The 27,473-nt window shown below is 44.7% G+C and overlaps 1 protein-coding gene across 4 annotated transcripts in view; it reads left to right on the forward strand.

Annotated features, from left to right (window-relative positions):
• LOC108922545 (cytohesin-1-like) overlaps positions 1–27,473 on the forward strand; it is a 55,588-nt gene that overhangs the window by 23,201 nt on the left and 4,914 nt on the right. For 2 of the 4 annotated variants that reach the window (XM_018732737.2, XM_018732738.2), the window contains exons 2-9: positions 20,989–21,071; positions 22,533–22,597; positions 23,710–23,776; positions 23,949–24,067; positions 24,628–24,708; positions 24,823–24,935; positions 25,412–25,560; positions 25,691–25,803. In XM_018732737.2, coding sequence (XP_018588253.1) covers positions 20,989–21,071; positions 22,533–22,597; positions 23,710–23,776; positions 23,949–24,067; positions 24,628–24,708; positions 24,823–24,935; positions 25,412–25,560; positions 25,691–25,803 — 790 coding nt within the window. Of the gene's footprint in view, positions 1–612; positions 644–8,521; positions 8,702–20,988; positions 21,072–22,532; positions 22,598–23,709; positions 23,777–23,948; positions 24,068–24,627; positions 24,709–24,822; positions 24,936–25,411; positions 25,561–25,690; positions 25,804–27,473 lie in introns of those variants that run through there. The other 2 variants (XM_029250066.1, XM_018732736.2) reach the window with 2 other exon arrangements.

A 27,473-nucleotide genomic window follows, 5' to 3' on the forward strand; every position in this document is an offset into this window, starting at 1 on the left:
CTTGCTCCACAATCCGCTCCTGGTCTTGGCGCTCCGGCTGCAGCCACCGCCGGGTGGAGTCCAGGACCCGCTGCGCAAAGAGGAAGGGGCGGGCCGACTTGTCCCACCGCAGACCGCGCAGGCGCTGGCGGTGGCCCTCAGTTGTCAGACTGACGTGTTCCATGATGGCCTCCCGGAGGGCGCCGTAATCCATGGCGGCCGCGGCTGGGACCTGACGCGCTGCCAACAAGGCCTCGCCCGTGAGGAGGGGAGTAAGCCGTAGGGCCGACTCCTCCTGAGGCCACCGACAGGCATGGGCGGTGCGCTCGAAGACCTCTAAGAAAGTCTCCAGGTCGTCCTCCGGCGCCATCTTCGGGAGATGGACGGGGCCGGTTGTCGGTGGGGCTGGGCTGTCCACCAGGGTGGCCAGAGCGTCCGCCAGGGTGCGGTGTTCGGCGAGCTGGACCGCCAGTATCGCATCCAGGGACTCTCGCTGCTGCAGCTGGAGCCGCTCCAGGATGCGTTCCAGCTGGTCTCTCCTGGGTTTCGGCACCACTGTAAGAGACGAGGCAGCAGACAGGAGATGCAGTCGCCCGTAGCTGTGGGCTTTTATCTGCTAGACAGCGGAGAAGGACGGAGATGGAAAAGGGGAAGCAGGGAACAGGTAGGGAAGGGTTTCGTGCAGGCTGGGAGAGTAGGGTCGATCGGGACGAGGGCTTCGTGTCAGGGGTCGGGTCGGCAGTCGTCTCGGTCTGGTTCTCCTCCTCGGTCTCTTCTCTCTACTGCTGGGCACCGGGGAAGAAATAGGGGATGAAATCGGGGATGAAATCAGCCCCAGCTGTGGCTGCTTTAACCTCGTCTCTGCCCCCTCCCCGGGCAGCCTCGGCGTGCTACAGTGAGTTTTCAAACTCTTCTTGAATGTAGACAGAGTTTCTGCAGTTCTGAGTAAAAGGGGAAGGTCATTCCACCACAGCAGAGCCAGAACCTAGAACCTCCGTGCTTTACTTTCCGTTCGTGGGACCACGAAGCGAACAGAAGTAGACGAGCGAAGGGGTCTGGCTGGGGTGTAGCGGTTGATCAAATCTTGTAAATAGCTGGGAGCAGTTCTATTGATGCATTTGTAGACAATAACCAGAGTCTTGAATTTGATTCAGACAGCTATAGGAAACCAGTGCAGAGAAATGAGTAGAGGAGATACATGGGAGCGCTTTGGCAAATCAAACAACTCGTGCAGTAGCATTCTGTAGAAGCTGCAGAGGTTTGATGGCATTAGCAGGAAGGCCACACAGGAGAGAGTTGCAGTATCCAGATGGGATGTCACCACGGTCTGGAGAAGTAGTTGGGCAGAGTCAGCTGTGAGGTAGGGGCGGATCCTACAAATATTATGCAGGATGAATCTGCAGGACTGAGTTGTGGCTTCGATGTGTTGAAAGAAAGACAAACTTGAATCAATTGTCACTCCCAGCCTCTTAGCCAAGGAGGTAGGTAAAATGAGTGAGTTGTCCAGTTTGATTGATGATTCGTGAGGAGGGAGACCGGTCTGTGGTTTTGTACCGAACTGGGATCCAGGGAGGGTTTCTTTAACAGACGTGAAATGAGAGCAGTTTTGAAGGCAGCTGGGAAACAGGCAGAGGAAAGTGAGGAGTTGATGATCTTAGAGATGAAGGTGGAGAGTTGCGGGGAAATGTTCTGTAGGAGCGACGGTGGGATCGGATCAAGCGAGCAGGTGGTGGCTTTGCGCAATATCAGGAGGTCAGAGATTTCACATTCGGAGAGCGGCTTGAAGTTGGATAGGATAGCTTCGCAGGGAGGTCCAGCGCAAACTGGGCAGGGTGATGTTGAGGACTTGTCAGTGATTGTTTTGACTTTGTCTCGGAAAAACAAAGCAAAGTGATCAGCAACGAGAGAAGGAGGAGGAGGAGGCAGTGGAGGACACAGAAGGGATGAGAAGGTGGCAAAGAGTCTGTGTGGTTTTTTTAGATGCAGACTGTATTTTGTTGTGGTAGAAAGAGGTTTTAGCTGAAGAGACAGCAGAGTGAAAAGTAGCTAAGAGTAATTGGTAGGCATCCAGGTCCGAGCGAGTCTTGGATTTTCGCCATCTTCACTCTGCAACCCGGAGTTTGGTCCTGTTAGCACGTAACGTATCAGACAGCCATGGGGTAGCAATGGGGAGTGCTGGTCAGACAGCTAGAAGACAGAGGATAGAGAGGGTCAAGGGAGGAAGATAGGGCGGAGAGGAAAATGTTAGTGGCATCATCTGTTGATAGATCCGAAAATTGTGCAGCAGAAGGGGGCGCAGACAGCGTAGCAGAGGCAAAGCAGGAAGGTGAAAGAGATTTTAAATTGCGGCAGAAGGTGACAATGGGTGCAGAAAGAGGCGAGGAATTAGTGGTGAGGCAGGGTTGAAAGGAAATGAAGAACTGATCAGAGACATGCAGCGGCGTGACAGAGAGGACGCATCTCGCTAATTCCCCTAAGTGGTGGGTGTCAGTTTTACTCATAGTACTGATTTTCTGTAATTAATTTCCTGTCCTGTTTTTAAAAAGTTAATTGTAATAATATTTTAGACCAGTAGAGGTCAGGTGTGCAATCCAGGATGAAACAGTGGTCATTGCTCTTCCGATACTGGGTGGCACAGTGGGCAGCCCTGCTGTCCCACATTACCTGGGCTGTTTGGATGCAGGTTCAAATCTGGATCAGTTTGTGTGAAGTTTGCATCATCTCTCCACGTTTGTGTGGGTTTCCTTCAGGTGCTCTGGTTTCCACCCACAATTCAAGATTTTGTCACATACACAGTTACACACACATACAATCTGTAGTGAAATGTTAATCTAGTCAATTCTGTAGACTGTGCAAAAAAGACAATATATTTAAAAGAGAAATATATTTAAAAAAGACAAGAGAATCTAATTAAGTAAAAAAAAAAAAAAGTAAAATTATTTAAGAAAAAAAAGACTTGTGTTTCAGGTTGACTGGTGATTCTGAATGTCCCACAGTGTGTGACTGTGATATGTGGATACCTCGTGATAGACTGGCGCTCTGTCCAGGGTGTACCATCCTTTGCCTTTTGCCATGTATCTCCAGGATTTTTTCTGGACCACCTTGACCCTGATTTGGACAAGCACATTAATCAGACTGGGTGTATGTTCAGTAACATTTTACTGAATGTATTTTTGATTCCTGTTTGCCACTCAAGTATTAGACAACTTGCATCTTTTGGCATGCATCGAAGTCAGGGTGTTCTATGTTTTATGCATCTGCCACTCACATTGTCAGTACACACTTTACAGGGACAGCTGTAATATATGATATTGAGAAGCAAAAAACTTCTGGCAAAAAACTCCTGGTGCTGTCCTGTTTCCCCGGTGGGTTCTCCCCTGCCTCACAGCACACCTTCAGTTTTCAAGGAAATCAAGAAAATGTTTGTTCAAATTTAGATTTAATTATACATTTCTTATGGAAAATAATTTCATTTACATGTTGATGTCAGTACTATCAGACAGGGTGATAATTTTTTTTTTTTTTTTTAACATTGAAAAAAACATTTTGTTTGCTTTAACTCAGATTTTTTTTTTTAAACTCTTGACTGTTCTCCATAACTCTAAATGCTTATTCTAATAACACTTACCAAAATATTTGTTTTCTTCCTGAAAATGTTAATTTTTAAAAGTTATGTCATTGATGCAGAAGCCATGGCTGCTGTCAACCAGCTTCTTTCTGCCACTGCATCCTCTGCAGGCATGGAGCATGTCTTTAGCACACATGGACTTACCCAGCATAAACTTAGGAACAGGCTTGACACAGAAAATGCAGTAAAACTTGTTTCTCTTCAAGGTGCTAAATAAGAACATTGAGATGAGTGAGCCATAAGTACCATCTAAAAGGGACAGCTGGTAGCATAGTGGTTAGACCTACTGCCTTTGGATCCAAAAGTTACAGGTGAAAGCCTTATCTCCAGCTGTAGTACCCTTGAGTAAGGTACTTACCCTAAATTGCTCCAGTAAAATTACTTGGCTGTAGAAAGGGCTAAATAATTGTAACCTTCATACTTTAAGTTGCTTTAGAGAAACATGTCAGCTAAATGAATAAATGTAAAAGTTGTGGTTTTATTTGAGATGTTTTTTATGAAGGGGGTGCGGTGGCGCAGTGGGTTGGACCACAGTCCTGCTATCCGGTGAGTCTGGGGTTCGAGTCCCGCTTGGGGTGCCTTGCGACGGACTGGTGTCCCGTCCTGGGTGTGTTCCCTCCCCCTCTGGCCTTACGCCCTGTGTTGCCGGGTAGGCTCCGGTTCCCCGTGACCCCGTATGGGACAAGCGGTTCTGAAAATGTGTGTGTGTGTGTGTGTGTTTTTTATGAAAAGGGGCACAGTGGGTTTGGCCTGTGCCTGGTCTCTAGTGGGTCTGGGGTTCAGGTCTCGCCTGGGGTGGCTTGTGGTGGGGTGGCTTGTGATGGACTTGCGTCCCATCCTGGGTGTGTGTCCCGCCCAGCCATGCACCCTGTGCTGCCAGGTTAGGCCCGCGCTTGCCGCGACCCTGCTGGAGACAAACTGTTTCAGTCAATGTGTTTGTGTTTTCTATAAGCATTTTAAAGCTGACTTGTGTAGTAAACACGGTAGTTTAATTATCCTAGAATCCTTGTCGCTGGTCATTTAAGTCATTTTTTTTCATTTAAATACTTTCTGCTGATAGTGTCCTGTAATTTAAAGCTGTTTTTAAGTGCTTCTAGATATGTTACCAAATAAACCTAAGATTTGACGAAAAATAAATACATTGAAAAAAATCTGTAAACTTGATTTAAAAAAAAAAAAAAAATCTTTTAATTTAAACCACGATTTAAATCGGACAACACTGCTATCAGATAGTTTGCTGTGATGCAGTTATGGACTCCCTCGTCAGAAGTTTGCCATAAGCAGCAGCTAGAGCTCAGACATTTCCTTTTTGATGGCAGTGCAAAGTGCAGGCTTAATTAACGCTGTAACGGGATTTGAAATGGATTTGCTGCGCTCCTTAGTGGCATTAGCGGCTTACGAGGGCCCATGGGGCCGCGAGGTCTTGGCAGGCTGCACTTACAGCATTGAATGGATGTGTAGCTGAGCCAAGCCCTGCCACGTGCCTCCGAAACCCTGACAAGCTCTCCCAGCATGCTTAGTCATTACAGCTCCGGCAACAATAATTAACAACTCTTATTTGAGAGGGAGCATTTTCTCAAATATTGTAACAGAGGTTTAAACGTACCCTCATCCGTTAAACAATGGAAAAAACTACAAAGGTTTATGAAAATATATACCCTTTTTTTTTTGTACTTGTTATTCTGTGCGATGTTACTACTTTACTTTGACAGCACCTTGTATCAGTTGTTTTGGAGTAGAGATACACTCTCAGAGTTTCAAATTCAAAAGGAGTTTGTCCGAATACGTGTATTAAACTCATGACCCTAAAACAGTGACCTGTAGTGTCCAGGTAGGGTTCAAATTGTGGTACTTGAACTCCTCTTGTGACATAGGCAATGGATTCAGATAAGACTTCCCTTCAAGCAGTGCATTTCCATGGCACACTTCTTCCATAACAAAACCAGGGACAATCTGAATCACAACCATCAGTTAAAGTAAATATCCTGCAAATCACTTAAATACTAGTTGTCGTTCTAACAACAACAATTTATTTAGCTGATATTTTTTGTATATTGGGATTTATGATCTTACTTATGTTAAGCTATTTGCAATAACTTACCCCTTTATACTACTGGGTAATTTTAACTTAAATCAGGCTAACTACCTTGTTTTAAGGGTGCTACAGTGGAAGCTAGATTTGAACTTGGGTCCTTTCAGTGCAAGTCAAATTCTCAAAATGTCTTCATACAGGATGTACCCTGCCTCATGCCTGGTGCCTGATGCTTCCGTTCATAGGCTCTTGACCGCCATGACAGAGCACTGGACAAGCGGTTACCCATAATGAATCAATGAACAAAAATATGAAATGGAATAAGCTAGAAATAATCATTTAGGTTCAAATATGATAAAATATGTTTGCTTTTATCGTTGTTATGTATAAACGTAACTTTTTATTTTGGTATTTTAATTCATTTTTGGTGACATTCTTCATTTGGAACTGATATTTGTCCATTAGGAAATTTGCCTAACAGGGTGAAAATTCTCAGAACAAATTAACCGTGTTTTTTCGATGGATGGGTGTATTCTTTTCTTCTGCATTTTGCTGTTGGGGTAAAGGTGTGAGTTATGATGATAAACGAGCAAGTGTGGCCTGGATTAATTATTTTGCGTATAACCAAAAGAGCAGTGCTTTGCATGAATTTCACAAAGTTTGAGGTCAGATTCTAGTGTGGCTTTTCTCAGTGGTTGTTGACTTATTGTACTGTATGTTTACAGCCTCTGAAAGTAGTTACAATCAATTTCGCCCACTGCAGAAATGTCATAGATCAGAAACTCAGCTACAATGTTTGAGCGTAGCACCTCTCAAGAACTGTGTATTTAACTGTGGCTGAAGGCATGTTTGTTTCTTTGGATTAACATCCCACTGCATCTCAACCAAAAGAAGGATGCCTTTCCAGTGTAAATGCAGCAGCTACTGACACAGGCTGGTGAAACAATTCAAGGAAACCCCATTCCACAAATAGCCCCTCATGCTACTGTCTCCAAAACCTGAAGGAAGTGTACAAGGCTGTTGGGGTCGCCCAGGGACTCTGTGCCCTGGTTGTGACCATGGGATGTGAAACAATGCTCTCATGTCGATGACTTACAGCCTGAAAACAACAGAAAAATGTGGTACAGAGAAACTTCACTAGTCTGAACTCTTGTATAACTGTATTCATATATCAGTTAGGTTCAATTCAATTTATTTTTATATTGCACGCTTCGCACCAGTGTGACACAGAGCACTGACAATAGTTTTAAGGAGTGGTTCAATAATGCAATAGTAATAGATGATATCATATATGGAAAGCTGATAGTGTAATGGTTAAATAGATGCCTTTAGATGCAAAGGTTGTAGGTTCAACTCATCTCCAGCTGTAGTACCCTTGAACACCATATTTACTAAATCATGCCAGTAAAATTATCCAGCTATATGAATGGGTAAATAATCATAAAAAAGCTTGATGTTATAAGTTGCTTTGGAGAAAAACATCATGTAAATATGTAACACGCTGTTACATACCTAATACAATAGTATGCCTACAGTTATAGATGTGTACAGACTAGTAGCGTTTCTCCACACAGTACTTTTTTCCATCTGTGAGTCAAGCAAAGGAGAGCATTGTTTCACTGTATGGCAGGATACCGATGGACAGAATGACGCAAAACATGGTCCCAGATTGAGTCTCTAGCAGACAAAAAGGCAAGAAAGGGACAAGCGCTCCAAATTAATACGTAACAATCCAATTAACATCACATCTGCATTACATCATCTGCAATGACGTACTTTGTGACTACAGCAGCGGCGGAATTTAATGCTGCACTATGTTTTGGACTTGAATGGTCAGTTGTAACGGCGAAGGTGCGTGGGTGTTTGGAGATGGGGGTACTGTGTGTGTGTGTGCGCCTTGAGGGTCAATGAAGGCTTTGAGGGAGGAAATGTGCTGCTGCCTCCACCCCGCTGTCCTATTCCTTCTTGGCTTGCTGACAGGCTCTCCTGTGGAGGTTGGTTCTGCATGCATGCTGTGATTTACAGGCCGCAGACCGGCCTCCTGCGATTGATGGAGGACCACATGGTGGTAATGCGTCTATCTGTCTGTGCGGCCTCTCGTCTCCCGACGTTATTCAGGCTGTTGCTGGACATGCTGAGACAAGCCGTAGCACTGCAAGACACAGTCACTCTTTGAAACCACTGTGTTTTTAAGTAAGTGTTATAACACCGGGGAGTGGCACATCTGGAACTCACCAGCAGCAGCCACTCCAGCAAAGTAATCTGTGTGAACTCCCTGGATGGGTGTTTTCTTGAGCTGATTTGTTCTAGTCCAGGATGGGTGGGGACCACCAGACACTCAGACTGAAAACCCTGAAATAACTAACAAACTGCGTGTGAGGAGTCTTCAAATCATTTTTATAAGCCACGCTATTAGCTAGTTTAAGCGCTGTAATAAAGTTTATCACGATATTCCAGATTGTGCACTCCATAAGCTTCTAGTCTGTATTTTTTGCTTCCCAGTACGCATTTATATGAAAGTGTTCCAGTGGTAAATCGGCGCTTGCTCTTACGTAAGTCGACAGAGCGGACGCTGCAGCCTGTAGTACAGGCGCTCCGTCTGGACAGAATTAAAACGACTCTTATTGGCCATAAGTGAACGTATTATTGGTCGGCGGAAAGGGCGGCGAATATTATTGGGTTGGGGTGAGAGCGGTCGCTCTTATTGGTCGCGGCGGAGAGAGCGATAATTGTTACGGGTCGGCGGACAGGGCGATGAGTCTGATTGGCTAGTGGTGAGAACCGCGACACTATTGGCCAGCGGGGACCGATCGTTATTCGGTCGTGATGGTGACTCCTCCCCCTCGGTCGTTTACTGAGTATTATCGCCGGGACGGAACACCACTCCCAGCGAAGAAGGGCTCGTACGCTGTCTTCTTTTACATTTTGCCTTCGTGGTTTGAACGGCGAAAAGCGGGGAAAAAAAGGACAAAACATAAAAGACGCTGACCTCGTGTTTCTACTTCACGTTTGGGAACAGTTCAGAACTCACACAATGGTACTCAAGTCGGAAGAAGGCGTAGGTAAGTTTCTCCGGTCGCGAAGCTACGACTAACTTAAGTTATAAATCTGTGAGTAACGCTGAGTGGCTGACTGTCCTGTGTGCGTGATGCTCGTGTGTTGCGGATAGTTTTCTTCAACGCGGCTGGGGTAGAGTGACGAGAAAAAAGCCGTGGCGGGAAACGACCTTCGCTTCGCGTATTTTTATTTAATTCTAAGATTAAATCCTGGTGGTGAGCTGTGTACTTCACGAAGACAGTTTCCTGGCTGGGCGGCCCGGTTTTTGTGGCGCTCGCGCTTGTTGTGGCGCTCGCGCTTGTTGTGAGTGGCTGGGGCTCTTCCGGGAGACTTTGCCCTTGATTTTGTTCCTTTGCAGACCGCAATGCACGCTTAGTGCCTCGTTTCCTGTGGTACAGAAGCAGCTTGGGCTTCAGCACTGTGGGTTTTTTTTTTTTTTTTTTTTTTAAAGTTAAAGCAGTATAAGTAGTCAGTAGTGTATCTAGCAGTGTAAGTCACCTGGTGAATGAGGTGTGTGGGCTGATAACACTTCATAGAGTTCACTGAAGTTCCTTGGAGAAAAGTGTCTGCTGAATAAATAATGTAAAACACTTCAAAATTGGGGGTAAAAAAACGCATCCACATCATATCGTAAAGCTTTCTTATTGGTAACCTGATCTCATCATCATGCACTTGTCTTTCTAAATACAGAAAGCGAAAACCATGGGACGTTAAACAGTTTATAGTTGCAGGTTTTGGTGCCCCCTTTTCTGTCCCCTACAGTCACATGTTGAGCCTGTGGAACTGTACCATGGTATGGTGGGCTCACTCAGCTGCGGTGACCAGTGAACCCAGAAATATAAGGGGTTTTGGGCTTTGGATGTGTTAAGCAACACAAAGTTTGCACCTTGCTTGACAGTCCTGAAGGTTCTGTGATCCCTCTTCTTCGCCATGGAAGTGTAGTTGTTGCTCTGTGATGTAAATGAGCCTTTAACAACTTTTTGGGTTTGGGTTCAGCTATTAGTCATCATCTGAAGTGTACAGGGCTGCAGTGTTTGAGTTAAGAGGATGTTTTGGAAGATCTAATAATTCACTGGTACTCTTGCTTTAATTTAAAATTCAGTGAAGAGAAATTAGGAAACCAGTTGGTGTGGATTCTGTTTTGCCATTGCTGTATTGAGCAGACTCTGTTGCCTCCTCCTAGAATATATAGTAGGACTAAAATACCTCTCTACATCTATTTGTTCTAGGTCTTGGGCTTACGTAGTACTGGTTTAACTAGAATTGGGAAGAATCAGTGAAAGTTGTTTAAGTCAGCTGTGAATCAGTTTTTGTTTGTCTGGAGGCTTGTGTGTGGCTCTTACTGGATCTTCCTGAGGCTGTTGAAGCAAAGGCCACGTCTGTACCATCATGATCTGAAGGCTGGCAGTGTGCCTGCTCTTTGCCACGTGTGGGTGTTTCTAAATTTATGAAATCACTGGGTCATTTTGCTCCCTCTCTGTGTTTGTGTGCAGGGCTGTCAAGTCGGTACGCAAAACCTCCGACTCCAGTAACCCAACAATTGCTTTCGACTCCACAGCGCTGCCCAAAAGTCGCACATTATTTTTGGGGGTCGACTCTTCCGGCGAATGCAGGTCTAAATGTATATACACCTCTAACTTTTGCGGGGTCGACTTATACGCCGGTATACGTGGTATATTTAGTCAGTCGGTACACTTTTACCAACACTGACTCCAGTGACGCAATAATTGCTTCTGACTCCGACTCCACGGCACTGTTTGTGTGTGCAAGTGGGTGTGTGCGCTCCCTGGGTGTTCACTTACTTGCTAGCGCTGAAGATCTGTGAAACTGGTGCAAGACAGGTGACGGCATGTGTGTTCTGCCATCTCTAAAAGTGTGTAACATGAGGCCCGGTTTCCAGGTTTCAAAGATTTCTCTGATTTATAACTACCTCGGGTCTCCCCCAGCGTTTGTCAGATATTGAGTGCACCACCTTTCTCTCGCTGCGTTGTTTTCTCTCTTACCTGATGTGAACTAGACCTGTACAGGCAGGTCCTCATTCCCATCATGGCAGTGTGCTCAGGCAGGAAACCGCAAGATCTGGGCTGCTGACAAAGATCCCAGATTGCAGAAGAGCAGGACTAAGCGCAGCAGACTGCCTTGGTGAAGCGCAGTGCTACACACGATTTTTCATTTGTTATTCAAAGTTCTACCGCGAGCCGGAAATCTGCCTGATGGCTGAGTGGCTTTGCTTTCAGGGCAGAGCAGCTGTGCTCAGTTCGTGTTTGCTGTTGGTTAATGAGACGGAAAAGATGGAGAGATAGCATTACATTGTTTGAATGAACTGGCTTATTTGACAGAAGATGTACTTGATGGCCCTTGTATGCTGGTTTTCCTAGAGTGTCTTTACCTGAATTTGCAGCATCTACGTGGATTTATGCTCACTGTGTCTGCTCCACTCGCCGCAGTCTGAGAGGACTCTGATGTTCAGTGTATACTTATTTCCACTTTTCCAGTGGAATCTGAACTCTCACAGTATTGGCTGTTATGAAAATTAATGTCGGCTGTTATGTACTGTGTTGACTGCTTGTTGGTAAGAAGCTTCTTTGTGTGTTTCTGAATCTGTGTCATTTGAATGAATTGAAGCCCAGTAAAGAGCTGCAGCCTGAGTGTTTAAACAAGTATTCTTTCATCTTGCATCGCCATGGAAACTGTCACGATGACCGCTTTGAAATGGTAAACCAAAAATGTGGCTCCACCACTTATTGTCCGATGGGTGTGGCCATGGTTTGGCTTGTGGTGTTTCACACCTCCTGGATGTGGGAGGTTTGAGAAAGGGTTTTGACCAGAAGTCAAAGCGAAACTCCAATTTTCCTTGTCTCTAGGTGCTATGGTGAGAGGATGAGATCTCTGCTCAGTGTCTGTGTAGAGATGACAGTGCAGTCCACCACATGGCCCGTGTTTATCTCTCTTGCTTATGGTTAGGGAGCAGCTGGGTTCTGCATATCTTGACGCGCTGACTGCGTTTCTGTAATGACTGGCAGCTTCTCACCAGGTTTTTCCATTGCCTGTCTTCTGATTGAGAGGAAATGGTGTCTGACAGGAGCTGTAACTCCTTGAAACTGGCTCAGATAAGAGCACAATGGGTAAAATGTTTGGAAGAAACTAGCTTCTCGTGGGAATTGCTTAAATCAAGGTGTGGCATTTTGCCTGATGAGTTGATAGCCCTGCTAATATCAGATCCTTCTACAGAGGATGTATGCAGTGTGCGTGTGTGTGAGCATGCATTTCGTTTCCTCCAGTAACAGGATGTTGTTGCACGATGTCTGGATTGTTTAGACTCCATCCCTCCCCCTCTTCAGCCTCAGGAGCTACAAGAACTGTGTGAAATAACTATCTTGCCCAGCTGGGGTACTTTAAACCCAAAATTTGAATCAAACATTAATTTCTCATTTCTTGTTGAATGCGTGTGCAACAAGAGGTATATCCAGCCATAAGTGTTATGTGAGTGTAATATGGTAACAGTGCAATGAGTCATAGTGGATGATGAAATTTTGAGCACATAGGGTAAATTCTTCAGAAAGACATTTGCCTCTTCTGCTTTTGCTGAATCTTGTGCTCTAGCCCTGCCTGGATTTCTACTGCCTGTGAGAAGTGCTGTGCAAACTGTACCACCTTCTAACAGAGATGCAGATTTTTGGGCACTGTAAACTGCCTAGATCTGCCTGTCCCCGTCATTATAAGACTGTCTGAATAATGAACAACATCTGGTTTGTCCAGTTATTACCTCTTTAATCAAGACAGGAGACTAGTGTGTTTCACCCCGGGAGTTGTGTGCTCTTTCTGTTTCATTGCTCTTGATAGCTTTATATGCTGATGGATTGGAGATCTTACAGCATTGCACCGGGCAGGGAGACCCTCATAAATTGTGTGTTGGACAGACTAAGCAGTTTGGAGAAACCCAATTGTAGTGACCTCAATCAGAAGTTCTTCCACTTCTCCATGTGGGGCAGCACACCAGTGGAATTCTCATTGGGCTTGCTGGAGCATTCCATGGTCACATTTCCAGTAAACATAAGAGTGAGCTGTTCAGTCTGAACGCATTTGTGTCTGTTTGGGAGACTTTGAGTGATGTCTCAGCAGTGAAGGGGAGTGCAGGTTTAAAGACGGAGAATGTGGGATCAGCATAGAGGTTTGTCTGATGACTGTGGACTGACTCACTGGCTTGAGTACAGAACATATGAAGTGCTGCTGTGTGTCAGGCAGATGTCGTCATAGCAAGTATTTTCGCTCTCTTTTCTGTCTCGTTGTCAGTGGAGTGCAAACAGCATGTAGCCTAGACAGTGTAACAACGCTGTCTGAACGCAGCACATGTCTGTGAACCGGACAGCTCATCTGCTGCAGGCAACAAGAACAGGAAACATTTGCACGAAGAGGTTGCGTTTGAGTGTGTCTGTCTTTGCAGGTGTGTAAATCTGCAAGAGCATTACTAAAAGAAGGAACATGGTGCAGCCACTGGGTGGAGCTTCTGTCTTCTGTGGCTGAGAAAACGAGAGGCACAGAAAAGTATTAGGAGTGCTGGGGGGAGGTGGAGTTTTCCAACTGTACCATGGTGTGGTGGGCTTGCTCAGTGCGCAGTGCTGCACACACTGTTATTTGCCACAGGAATCGTTCGCTTGGGGACTTGCTGCCTTGTTGTCGCTTACCATGGAGTTCTCTGGGTTACTGTCGGAGGTGCAGAGGAGCTGACAACATTCGGGAGTAACTGCCCTGCTTCCTAAAGGATCGGGAAGAGGGGAGTGGAGGGCAGAAACAGAAGGGACAGCTCAGCAGTCAGGCAGGCTGTCTGTCTACTGAGAGATTCTGCTTTGTGGTAAGGCACACATGATGCTTTTACTCACTGTGTGTGTGTATTTTAATTACTTGTGGGCAGAGTCCAAGATGAGAGGTTTTCTTTCAGAAGATTAAGGAGCAGTGCTCCCTAGCTGCTTTACTCCAGTTTCCTTGCTTTCCATTTCATTGGTTCCATTAGATGCAAGGGCTGTGTTCAGGGTACTGGTGATCTGCCACTGTAGGATTAGTTGCATAGAAGCCTGTATGCCTGTAGTACAGTGCATATGATCTTGTAAAGAGGTACCTATGCATACATCCTTTTTAAATGCATTTTTTTCTTTCAGTTGTTGCATTTCATCCAAAAGGACTTTCATAGCCTAAATTTTATACTAGAACATTGTACACATGTACTGAATGGATGTGCTAGGATAAGTTTTGAAATGGACTTAAATGCAATGCAGCTGATGGCAATTATGATGTGGAGGAGACTGTCCACATGGCTTTTAGGCCTTGATTGTATAGTTTTGGTCAGTCCAGTAGGATCGTAGAAATGTCGTCATAGCTTTGAGGCTGTCCTGATAGTCCATACAGTAAAGCACTGTAGTGCAGACCTCATTCTGGCCCCACAAAATGAAATTAAGGAATCCTGAGATTAAACTTGGTGTGCTACATCACGTGGCCTTCGGTTTAAATGGGGTGAATTTTAGTAAGATCAAGTTGATCATGTGGCTGGTGCTCAGAAGGATGTAGCTTATGCGGTTCTTTGGGGAGAAGCGACCAGCTGGGGCAGGTCTGCATATGCCAGTGGAACGTAGCTTCTTGTGCCTGCTTTGTGCTGGGAATGTCTGGGGTATGTCGGGACATGGTAAAACAATGAGAGCTCAGATCTTCCCTCTCACGCTGTGTTCTCCTGCCATGGACAAACCCACATGTTCCCCGGCCCCCTCCCCAAACACCCACTCTTGTCAGGTCTAGCAGCGGCTGGTAGCCTCTGAAGTCAATGGGTGTATTGTCCCAATTGTCTTGTGTGGTAGCTAGGGATCTGTTCCAGTCCTGAGCATAATCACATGGGTCAGAGGTCATTTGAGCAGAGGTGAGTGTGTTGCCAGGACAGGACTGCAGTGGCGTCATTCCTTGTCTTTGCCTGTGTCTAGCGGTGAAGTTTCTATGAGTGTTACAGGCTTGGCCCGGAAGAGATCATAGGTTACCGGTGGGGTTATTAATTTGGACCTGTACTGCCCTTTGCCTCTTATCAGAGCTGTTATTCAGAGGGCATGAGTGTGTCTAAACCCCTGAGACCCACCCACCCTCCACCACAAGTGGGCTGCTTCTCCAGAGCCTGCTAATGGGCCCTGTACCCTTTGCTTCTTGTAGTGAAATGGAGGGTCTGTGGGGGGAAAGGGTTAGTGTCCACTTCATGCCGGCTTGCTGAGTGTTTGTACTGCTTCGGAATGTACTTGATCACTTGCTGCGCTCCAGCCAGACTGCTGTATTTCTCCACCTCTACCGCCTGGTGATCCCACACACAAAAGGTCCAAAATCAAAAGCACAAAAGATTTTGGTTCTGGCTCCAGTGTGGTGGTATGACCTTACTCAGAACTTCTGAATCCCTCTCAATGTTTAAGGATCTCAAAACACATCTTTTGGACTAATATCTACCTTGATCTTCTGTGGGCTCAAACATTTATTGGTTTAAAAGAAAAAGCTATGCAGCTACTTGTATACTGGTCTATACTGTGGTATGAGACAAACTGACTATAGTTAATCATGTCTGCATTCAGATCTTTCCTTTTGTTGGTGTGATGCACTGTTGTATTATTCTGAGATGTACGTTGCGTTGGAGAAAAGCAACTGTTAAGTGAATAAATGTTATGTAGCGGCACATGTATGGGAAGGGTGGTGAGGAATTGTTCACAAGTTGAGGCAGAGGAGGTTAGCTGGCGGGTCTGGGCTCCTCCAACAATACAAGGGCCCCTGATGGATTCATCCTGGATTTAGCGACGCTATCTGAGTTTTCTGATCCTCCAACAAGCACATAAGCAGTTTCCTTTAGCTCTCCCTGAAGGGATGGCCCACTGCTGTTGGGTTGGTTGGGGGGGGGGTCAAGTAATGGGAGATGGGTGGAGGGGTCTGGTGCTGATGGTATGGGAAATGGAGAGGTTATGTTGAGAGGGGAAGGATAACACTTATGGAAGTCAACATAAACATGCATTGTTCTCTCTTTGGCTGTGTGTGCTGCACTCTGGAACCCCCAGTACCTACTATACAACTGTCTGTTAGTACCACATTATATATACTTGTACAGGATTCTACCATTTTTCAGGAATAGTCGATACCTAAGCTTTTAAAAGATGAGGTTGAATGCTCAACTTTTCCTTGAATAGTATTGGACGTGCATTCTGGGAGTGGCTCTGCATGTTCCGGTGGTCTCTGGTTTTATTTAACAATGAGTCGTCTGACATGGATGCATATCACGCGCACTCTCCCTCACGTTGGGTTCCAGTAACCTGGTGACCCCATCATGCACAAGTCAAAGGGTCAGATTTGAAAACTCAAATTCCACTTGAAATTTTAACTTAGGTTATGGTGGAGACAGTTTTATTTGTTTTTCTCCCGCAATCTGATAGGAAGTAATTTTTGTCTGGCACATGTGCTGAGATTGTAATGAGATTCATTTTGGTGGACTGTTCTCGCTGTAATTGCAGTTACTCTCCTGCTGCCTTGATTCTCTCCCAGCTGTTCTGGTCCTGGTGCACTATTGCACCCTCTGCATGTGCTCAGAAGGAGGTCTTTGCATTGGCTTTGAGGAGTGGAGGAGACTCACAGGCTGGTGTTTCCATAGCAACTGAGATGAGAGATGCTGGAGTTCTGACGGGCTACTGTGACATTCACAGAAATATTCTTTTACTTCATAAAATGTGAAGGAAATTTATAAACAAAAGTAAACAATGAAAAAGCTACTTTTAACTTCCTTGGAGCGCCTCCTTGGAGTCTTTAACTAGATGCCTTGGACGAATGTGGACCAGCAAACCCCCGGGTGATGAAACAGCCCTCCTTTTGTTGTTGACAGATGGGGTTCGATTCACACTTGGTGAATTTGTCACATTATCTTGTCCAGGATGCGCTGATAGCTTTGCGCAGATGGGTAGGCTTGTCAGTGCTACAGAAAGCTGCTGAAGGATTAAAATTGACTTTGTTATCGTTTTCAGGGTTTTTTTTTTAAAATGAGAAATTGGTCATACTTGAAGCTAACTTTGACATGGCCTTCGCCACTTACTTCAAGAAATTTGAGACTGACACCAGAGAGAGAGAGATCACAGCATCTCAGCCGTTTACATTTATTTATTTAGCTGACACCTTCCTCCAAAGTTATTTACCTGAAATTATGTAGCCAGATATACAGCTAGGTAACCCCCTCGGAGCAGTTAATGGTAAATTCCTTGCTTGAGTACTACAGCAGGAGGCAGGGTTCGATCCTGGATTTTTGAGTTTAAAGCATCAGCTACATCCACTTTGCTACCTGTTGTCTCTTAATAACAATGGCTGGTATACGTTGTTGAAGCAGGAGACTCTTCTCTCAAGCCTGTTGTTCATTGTGGCTTCTTGACATGTGATGTTTTGAATGTACAGCCTATGTGGCTGTGCTATCGCTTGGATTACTACTCTTTTCCCAGTTGCATTTTGACAGTGAAATGCAGGAAGGCTCATTTCAAAGCTGTTCTCGTGCTTATTCCCCTGAATTATCAAATTCATTTCAAAAGGTGGATGCCTGAAGGTTTCATAAGAAAAGATGTAGGAGGTCTTGTTTCTTTCCCTTTGTTCATTTTCGAGAAAATGATGCAGGTTTTGACTTAAAGACTGAAACTTTTTTTTTTAAATCTGACGCAGAAGACTACTTTCTGTGTGCTGTGGTGAGGCTTATGATGATTTAAGCAGAAATGAGGCTGTAAATTTCCCCTGAGGCTATGAAAGTAATCTGGTGGAACGAACTAAAAATGAGTGTCTTGTAGCACAGTAATGAAGTGTATTTAATGCTGTTGATAGAGTTAAGGGGCCAGGGGTGTTGTCTACTGAAATAGTCTTACAATTACATCTGCCAACATGTTTGGAATTCCTCGTGTGATGCTCGGGGAGAGCAAGTTGTCATTCAAAATTTAACCAGGTTACGTCTGCTTTCCGGAGCATTCCATGTAGTCATCTAGCACACTGGTTCCCAACCCTGGTACTTTGGGACCGAAATCCTGCTTTTTGCATTAAGTTGTAGTGTCTGGCTTTGAAGTGGTCTCTTCTCTCCACACATCACAACTGACTGCTTTTGCACTCTTTACAGTTCACGCATGTTTTGGAGGTTGTTTTCAGCTACCCCATGTTTCTCCATTGGAGAAAATGCAAAAAAAAAAAAACTAACGCAGGCAGTTTGGGAACTGCGGTTTACAGGAGATCAGCCTTAGGTATGCTTTGCTCTTATTGCCCTTTAAATGGTTTTTCTGTAGGCTGTTTAGCCCCAGTGATGGATGGACCTGGGGAGCAGGCTGTCTCGTGGCCCACGGCTTAAGCAGACAGAATTGAAAATGACTGTAGGCTGGTTTTTCACCTTAAAAACCAAACTCTTACTGGAAAGGTGTTCCTGACAGGTTTGGTCAGTATCTTAAACTGCACTTTTACCACTAAATCAGTCATTGAAATCTGGATTAAGTTTTTTTTTTTTTTTAAATTTTGATATCACGTTGAATTATCGAATTATTGAAAAGAGTTGAGGTTTTATAACTATTGGCTACATTAATTTAAAATGGCAGAAAATAAAAGTAAGCAATCTTCCCAAATGCCTACTCAGTCCCAACTGTCAAGCAGTTAATTTCTTAAGTACTGTATGTTAAAGGGAATGTTCTCTTGGGCCAGCTGTCTTCCAATATGCGAAGTGCGAGATGGTCAGGAATATCCCGGACAGGCTGCTCCCCTGGGTTTTGGGAAAGGGCGGTACAGAATGTGTCTCTTATCCGGTGCTTAGCAAGAGCGGAAGTGAATTACGTTGGACGTGGGCCACCAGAGAGTCACAAAAATGCTGTGAGCGGGTGAGCAGCAGTTTCACTGCTGCTCCACCCAGGGTGACTCCATTTTTGTACACTTGTGTGTGTGGTTTTTTTTTTTTGCAGTGAACTTTAGTACCGGTCGTATTTTTAACTTTGTTAGTTTCCTGGAAGCAATATGTAAGATGTAAAGTTGTCTTCCTCTAGCTCATGAACTTGCATGGATCTGTACATTTTGAAGGACACATACACACATTTGAAGGAATTATTCAAAATTTCATCCGGGGGAAAAAATGTGCAGACTTCTTGGTATTAATGTTTTAGTTTTATTTGTTCAGATAAGACTTTTCACCTTGATGTTGGTGTTTAATGATAGTATTGCTCCACATGTATGGAGTGTCTTTGTGTGACAGTGAGAAACCTGGTTACTGCACGGTGCTTTAGAGGTCTGGATTGATATGTAAAGATCCCCATTATCCAAACCGCCTTCCGGTTTCTTCACATTGTCTTCCGGCAGAGTTGTGTGGAGACTCCAGTTGTATTGAAGTCCCCTTCAGAAGTACGGTGTTGTGAACCTGAAGTCTGTTGCTTGCGGTGATGTTTTAACTGTATCAACCAGTGAAACAGTATGACAAAAGCTCACGTTCTTCTGCAGTTGCTCCTCTTGTGAAGTTGGAGAAAATTTTTCGTGATGGTGATCAATGATAGCCATGGCTTCAGTATCACTCTCAGATGAGCATGTTTTGGGTGGTGAACTTTTTGTAACCCAAAGCCCCACAGTCTTCTGTCCATGTTGAGCATACAAAACAATTGTCCAATACAATGGCCGTACATTCCTTTTATAAAGGAGCACATCCAGATTCATCACATCGGGCAATGGAGGGCCTGTCCGACAGACGCTTTGTCTTGGTTGACAGAGGCAACTACAGGAATGATGCAAAGACAAATGGAAACCTGGGAAATGTGCTGCTGCTTTCGAGGACCCTCAGAGGTCATGAACTTTGAAGGTTTTTTACTCAGGATAAGATTTGGTGTTGGGGGGGGTGTTAGTGAGCCACAAAGGAAGCTGGGGGTCGCTTCGAAAGCTTACAAGAGGGATTTTACACTGATAACACTGAGCTGCCATGTGTTCTTGAATCCTGCTGACTGTCTGCCATGCTAAATTGCTCTACAGCTTTCCTAGGTAACACCACCCCCACTTCTCTTCCTTAGGGCAACTTCACCATAGTCATGTGGTGTCCTAAGATTTGCTGCACGTTTTCATTGCATTCGCCTGTGATTTGTCTAAGTAGTGTTTTTCTACTTCCTGGTGGCTGCATGGTCAGTGTAAAATACTGCAATAAGATATCAGCAAAACTATAGTCAATGGTTTATTAATTGAGAAATGCAACAAAGGACAACATGTTTGAAGAAAATTATAGACAAGAAGGTCTTCGGCCTGATTTTAAAGGTACTTAGAAAAGGAGAATCTCTGATAGTCTTGAAGGGAATTTGACATTTTTGCGGTGTAGCAGGAGAAAAGGTGAGTGTAGGCTGGCTTGCATTTGATCAAAAATGTTAAGGTGGGGGAAAGCCTGATAGAAGGTCAGAGAGGTACAGAGATTTCATACCATATAAAGCTTTATAGGGAAGTGTGGAGATTTTGAAGTCGTCAACCTTAAACCTGTGTTGTGGTCACTTATATTGGACTTGGACAAAATTCTTCCTGTTAAGTCCAGACTACAGTGGAGCTTCTCTGGATTTCGAGGCCCTGTTGAAGAGAACAGTGGAGTAGTTGGTTCTAGAGAAGACAAATGTTGCATTTATTTAGCAGATGCTTTTCTCCAAAGCCACTTCCAATGAACAGTACATAGTGTTATCAGCCCACATATCTTATTCAGCAAGGTGACTTACACTGCTAGATACACTAATTACAATGGCTCACTCATCCATACATCAGTGGAACACACACACTCTCTCTCGTGTCACTCACACATTGAGTGAACCTGAATAGCATGTCTTTGGACTACGGGAGGAAACCCACGCAGATATGGGGAGAACATGCAAAGTCCACACAAACTGAGTAGGGATCGAACCCATGTCCTCTCACACTACCCAGCCACTGTGAGACAGTGGCGTTACTTGCTGTGCCACCGTGCCGTCTGTCTTATCAAGGTTTTCAGAAGCACAGTAAGCGTTTGTTGCTTTGGAGAAAAGCATCAACTGAATTAAATGTACACCTCTGAAGTGAAATTACTGAAACATGGAAGGACTGGTGAATGTCCTGCCTCTTGTCTAGGTTATTTGTTTACCAGCAGAAGACTTGTTCATTTTCAGTCTGAAATGTGCTTCATGTGTGCAACATGCTAGTGCCACCAAGGGACAATGGAATAACGTAATGCGAATAAATGTGTGCTGTGGAATGCAATATGAGTCATTACTAAACATCTCACTTCATGTGCCTCTTCCCATAGTGCCAGATGACCTCACCCCTGAGGAGAAGCAGGAGCTGGAGAACATCCGGAGGCGCAAGCTGGAGCTATTAGAAGATATTCAGGTACAGAGCAGGGCTGCAGCAGTGCTCGCCATATTTACCTCTGTAGGGAGTCTTTTCGGTGGAATTTCTGGTATCCCTGTTTGCATGTTTGCACATGTGCTCCGATTTCATGTCTGCAATCTCAAAATGTAACGCAACGGTTGACTTTGAAAACTCCAAGAAAAGCACACATGCGTTCACACCTGTCACCTCCCTTTTGTTCAGGGACTTGGCACGTCTTACCAAGCCTGCCTTGAGCTCCAGCGCCGTTTGATTTAATATGTAGTCCCACTGAGATGCCTTCCATAATGAAAAATCCAAGTACCACAAATCTTTACAGTGCCATTAGAAGATCCCTTATGAATATCATGGATGCTTTAGAGTGCAGGATGGCACTGGTGGGTCCCCAAAACATGGGTAGTGTTAAGGCTGTGTTGTCTGTGGACACCCTCCACAGATGTCCATTTGTGGCAACTTGATGTTTTGGGTTTTATTTTGACTCTGTAGCTGCATAACTTCATTTTCTTCCTTAAATTGTTGACCCACCCATCCATGAATCTGTCCATCCCCACTATAGACAGTTGCTGCCAATATATAGTTTCATGTTGGGCCAGTTAATTAATTTGGACTGATTTAATGTCAGAGGTGCTCACTGGAGCAATTCAGTTGCCCTTGTTGCCAAAAACTGGACTTTAATCCCTGTCAGCTGCTTGGTCATTGTCTCTCAAATTGGATCCCCTTGTTTCACAGCACCTCTGTTTTGGTGATGCGTAACTAGTCATAGCGAACAGTCAGCAATACAGTCAACGAGGTTTTCATTGAACATATTTAAACCTACATCTACTTGGCACAAAAAATCCCAGGTTGTGTGACTATTAATTCTGTACACCAGGGCACGCTGGCCACGAGTGTTCCTGGACAGAGCCTTCTGCTTCTCTCCGTCTGCCTGTAGGGGTAGCAGGACACCCATGTGCTCTGATAACTATAGGGTGCAGAATCAGATTTGCCTTCCTACTGCTCTCACTTGCTTAGAGGTTGTCAGCCAGTTTCTTTATCACGTGATTTGATTTGGGTAAACAAGCTATTTGGAAGAAGAGATTCCTGCAGGTCCTCCGTTATTAGACCTGGCCGCCTTGTCAGTTTCAGTTAGGGCGCTCGCGTGTAGAAGAGCATCAGATGGCTTACAGCCAGGAAGAGAACAAGCAAATATCCTGGGGGCTGGTGTGAGAGGGGTCAAAGGTCATGACCCACTGAAGACAGCATTGTGCAGAGTTCACACTGCTAAATAAATACTCATCCGCAGACTTCGAGACAACACCACACGCGTTTTGCTCAGGTTCTCATATGGGCTGACATGCAAACCTTTGTACCTCCCCCTGCTTGGGGTGGCGCCTTCATCATAATTCACCATTAATTTCCTGATGATAAATGAAAGGATGACCGTTTTGCGTGTTGCCTTTACTCACCCCACCATCTCCACAGCGTCTCAAGGATGAGATAGCAGAGGTGACCAGTGAGATTGAGAACCTGGGTTCCACTGAAGAGAGGTAAGGTTGTCTTGTTTACATACTAATGTTCAGTGCATGATCACTTCATGTGCCTGCAAACCTGCTGATTGGTGATCACAAAAAAGAAAATATTGCTTGGTGTTTGGTTTGATGGGGATCTGGCTTTATCCTGGGCCTGGCCTGAAGTCTGCATGGTCAAATTTGAAATGTTTTCCCCTCTTGTTGTAAGGAAAACCACAGCAATTCTTGTTGGGTTGGACAGAGGAGTATTGAGGTGGTTTTGGGTATTGGGAGTCTTGTCTGCCTTCCACAATAACCTGGTCAGGAGTTGTGCTTGTAACTCAGTGCATAAGGTGATATGCTTTGCTTCAGATACACAGAAGTGTCAAAATTTGACACCAGTAGAGATGTTGAGACTTTCAAAGTTTAGTCATTGCCATTTGTTTACAAGTATGCTCCAGCCGAGTTTTCCGAATGGACGGCATTTAATTTCTGTTGGTTTTCTTTTTAACTGCAGGTTGCTTTAGTACCTTTTTTTTAAACCAGCTATCTGGCTAAAATTCACTCTGTTCCTAAACCTCAGATTCTCACTACTGAAATCCCCATTCCTGTCCATTTTTTCCTAATGAACCCTGGCGAATAGTCATAGCATCTACAAAGGTCATTGAGAAAAGCCACCCCCACCACAATCCCTTTTTCTGTTTGAATGTTTTTGTGATGACAGTAAAGGTCCTCAGCATTTTTTCCATCACATTAGTCAGTGCCACACCCATCAGTTCCTTTAGTGCATCTTATTGCATCATGGAGTCCTTTTAAGAACAAGAGACAATGGCACGTATTAAATTAGCTGATGACCTCAAGTATTACTAAGCAACATAAAGACCAGGAATTTATCTGTGCAAACCAGTGAGCTATTTTATTTATGGCTGGCATTTTGGCTAATTGAGGGTAAACAATCTATTGGCTCCCTATGGAATGACATGCAGTGCTTCTAATACCGTAAGATTAGCTAGTCCTATTCTTTGGAAAGCTTCTTAATTTTATTGTTTTGGAAATGTGTGGCTTGTGTAATACAAAATGTGGTGGTATTAATGATTTCTTTGTGTAATGATGACTGTCTCTGAGCTTGTCTTGGTCTCACTGTGTTGCAGGAAGAACATGCAGAGGAACAAACAGGTGGCCATGGGCCGGAAGAAATTCAACATGGACCCGAAAAAGGTAAAGCACTTTGAAAATGAGAAACAGACTGATCACTCAGTGTCTGTCTGTCTGTCTGTGCATGTGCGTGCTCGCGTGCATGCCTGTGTTGGTTGTTTATGTTGATCTGATTGCTTAGATATGGTGGTTTGCCCACATGATGGGTTTTTTTTTTTTTGTTTGTTCCAAATAGGGCATCCAGTTCCTTATTGAGAACGAACTGCTGAAAAACACACGTGAGGACATTGCTCAGTTCCTGTACAAGGGGGAGGGGCTTAACAAGACAGCCATTGGTGACTACCTGGGGGAGAGGTTTGTACCACAGTTTCCTGTTTTGTTGTTTGTTTTGCTTGTGTGTGCGCGCATCTCCTGGAGGTACATCTTTTTCACACACTCCTGTTAAATGATGAGCACAAACTACTATTAATGAACCTTTTCATATTTATGAAGACTGTACACAAAGGTTTATATGTAGTCTGCCAATGTATGGCACCCCCCCTGGCCTCACCTTTCTTATAAGTTTGATATGAGCACATTAATGGGAGAAGCTGAGATTGTGACTAGTGAAGAAGGGGTGACAGTGGTAGCTCCTCATGAATATGTTACAGGCTAGTATTTTATTTAACGCCATCTTAAGTGGCAGAATTTCCCCCCCACCACCACCCAAGGGAGCTCTGCAGTCCCATGTGTGATATCTCTTGCTCACAAGTCACCGGGGTCAGGAGTGATGTAATGCTTCACAGGAAATGTGTGAAGATGCTAAAAGCCCAAGCCTCACACCACATATGCACCACCCCCATCCCTGCTTTTTCTGTTTTTTTTTTTTTTTTTTTTTTTGCCTGAAATGCTCTCTTTGCGCCTTTCTCTTGCAGGGATGAGTTCAACATTCTTGTTCTCCACGCCTTTGTGGAGTTGCATGAATTCACAGACCTAAACCTGGTACAGGCCCTCAGGTGAGACACCCGCCACTGGACTCATTAACCTAGGGGCTCCATTAATTATTAGTATTCCACCATGGCCCTTATAAAACCGACATTGCTGACCTCCTCTGTACTGTCTGCCTATAGACAATTTTTGTGGAGTTTCCGACTGCCAGGAGAAGCACAGAAAATCGACCGTATGATGGAAGCCTTTGCACAGCGCTACTGCCAGTGTAATCCTGGAGTCTTCCAGTCCACAGGTGTGTGTGCGCACACGTGCATGCTCGATACAGAGTGGTGACCATCCCACACCACTCCCTGTCTCTGGGCATTTTCAGATCTAACTGCCGAAGGGTCCCCCTGGCACGTTGATGCCACAGGGTACATAAAAGAGCTGAACTAGTTGTTTGTTCCTGCTGATTTGGACAAACAGCTTGGCAGTGCTATGTCACCAGAACTTGTCACACAGCAGTCCTTCACTGCCACGTGTTCATGCTTTCTCTCTCTCTCGCGCACACACACACCTTTGCATGAATCACACCCAGCCCCTGTCCTAGCACCCCACCCTAAACCGTGTAACGGGCATGTATATTCAGTGTGCATTAACCAGTCATGTCTGTCTGACACACAACATTCTGTCAGTCCTAATAGAGGGTTGTGCTGAAGACTGGTGAGAAGTGGCTGGTTTGCTCTCTGTTGGTAGACACACAGTTATGCAGTACTGTGTCTTTCACAGACACGTGCTACATCCTGTCCTTTGCCATCATCATGCTGAACACCAGCCTCCACAATCCCAATGTGAAGGACAAGCCCACACTGGAACGCTTCATCTCCATGAACCGAGGCATAAACGACGGGGGCGACCTGCCTGATGAATTACTGCGGGTCAGCGCAACTTTGCCTGTTCTCTTCCTCACTCACAATAGTGTTATGATTGTGTGTTTTGGCATGATAGCTTTTGTTCTGTCGTGTTGTCATCACGTGGACCTCTTGTGCGTGCTGGTCCCCCCTTCAGAACCTCTACGACAGCATCAAAAACGAACCCTTTAAAATCCCTGAGGATGACGGCAATGATCTAACGCACACATTCTTCAACCCTGACCGGGAGGGCTGGCTACTCAAACTGGGTGAGTGTGAATCTGAAGCTGCCTGCTGTGACCTCTGACCCCCAGGTGTATATGAACATCAGTGCTACCACCAAGGATGTAGTCTCCAAAAACTGATGACTTTGAAGACGCACACCTTCTTATGGAAGCCATTGTGCATGTAACTTTAAGGCTGCACTGTCACAGGTGGATTCCTCATCATAACGCACGCACGCACACACACACACACACAAGCACTGTTTAGATTTTCTGTATTCATTGTTTCATGTTCACATCCTAAACATCCAGACCATGAACAAGTTGTATTAAAAATATTGTTTGTGTAGTGCTCTGGTTTAGACCTCAAATGTATCTTGAGACTAAATGATTCCTGATGACAAAAAATTGTCTACACACCACCACCCATCCAAACAATGGACCTCACGTGTGCCGTCTTGACCTTTAATTTCTCTTCCTGTCTTTATTGGGTTAGTATGGGTTAACTCTGTGGTAATGTGGTTACGTTTGAAGTGTCCTTTGTTATGAAACTGACACCCAGAATCACAGAGTACCCTAATTTAACAGTGGGATCAATCCTCTGGGCCATGGGGGCAGTGAACACACTGCTGCTCTCCACTGCTGCCGCAGCAGGCTGAGGTTTTCCAGACTGACCACTCAAATTAGGCCAGTTAGTGTTCCTGAAAGCCTCGCAGGGTCCAGAGGATGTTCAGTGCGATGCAGTGTTACAAGCTTTGCAGCTCCTCCAACCTGTGTGTTTATGGAGCTTCTGTCAAAGAAGCAGTCCTAGTGCTGGTATTGCCCCATTTGATTGCATTGGGGCTCCCCCTGGTGGCCAATTAGTGCAATTGTCAGTCATCTGTATTAGTAACTGAATCGCTCCTTGAAATTGTTAGTACGTTTTCATTGTTAATCTAAATTTATGATAGTGTGTGTATAGCTGTAATTTGGTACATGAATGCAGTTTTTAAATTAAGCCTTTTAAATTTGTTTTGCATGTTCTACAAAGCCACCAGCTAAATTGCCTAGTTTGTAAAGCATTGCACTAAGCTTATCTTGTGTCCCAAGTGAACAGTATAATGATTTATTACCATTTTAATTTCATTTTGTTTTCTTTCTTCCTCGTTCCTTGTTTGTTTGTTTCCATGATTTTGGCTGTTGTCTTTCCTCAGGAGGTATGTACATCTGCCCTTCCTCAAATTTGCCCATCGCTCTGCTCTCGGGTGCTTCTGGTGGTCCGCCATGCTTTTTAAATTTTATTCTTTTCCACTGTCATTTGTTTCTTTGGGTTGTAAACTCAAAGATTTCTCATTTCTTTTTTTTTTTTTTTTTTTTTTGTTTTGTTTTTAAAGAATCTGGTTTTCTGTCTGTGTGCGGTCCTTCATTCCGAGCCAACGATTTGTACGTGCATTGCTGCCTCTGTGTGGTTGCTGTGTGGTTACCAGGGCACTTGCAGTCCGGACCCCACAGACAGCCGGCCTGTCTGCTGCCGGGGTTGTTGGCTGTGGAGACTACGTTCTTCCTGTTTGCTGTGGTGTTCAGTCTTGTGGGTCTCTCTCTTGGTAGCTGCAGTATCCTCTTTGGAACTCCAATAACTACTTCTTTGTAAGAGAGGTGGGCAATAAAGAGCTTAAAGCATTATCTTCTCAATGTGATTTTTGCATTTTAAATGCCTTATCCTACTTTTTTAAAGAA

The sequence above is a fragment of the Scleropages formosus genome, chromosome 3 (genome assembly GCF_900964775.1).
Source record: "Scleropages formosus chromosome 3, fSclFor1.1, whole genome shotgun sequence".
Classification (NCBI taxonomy): domain Eukaryota; kingdom Metazoa; phylum Chordata; class Actinopteri; order Osteoglossiformes; family Osteoglossidae; genus Scleropages; species Scleropages formosus.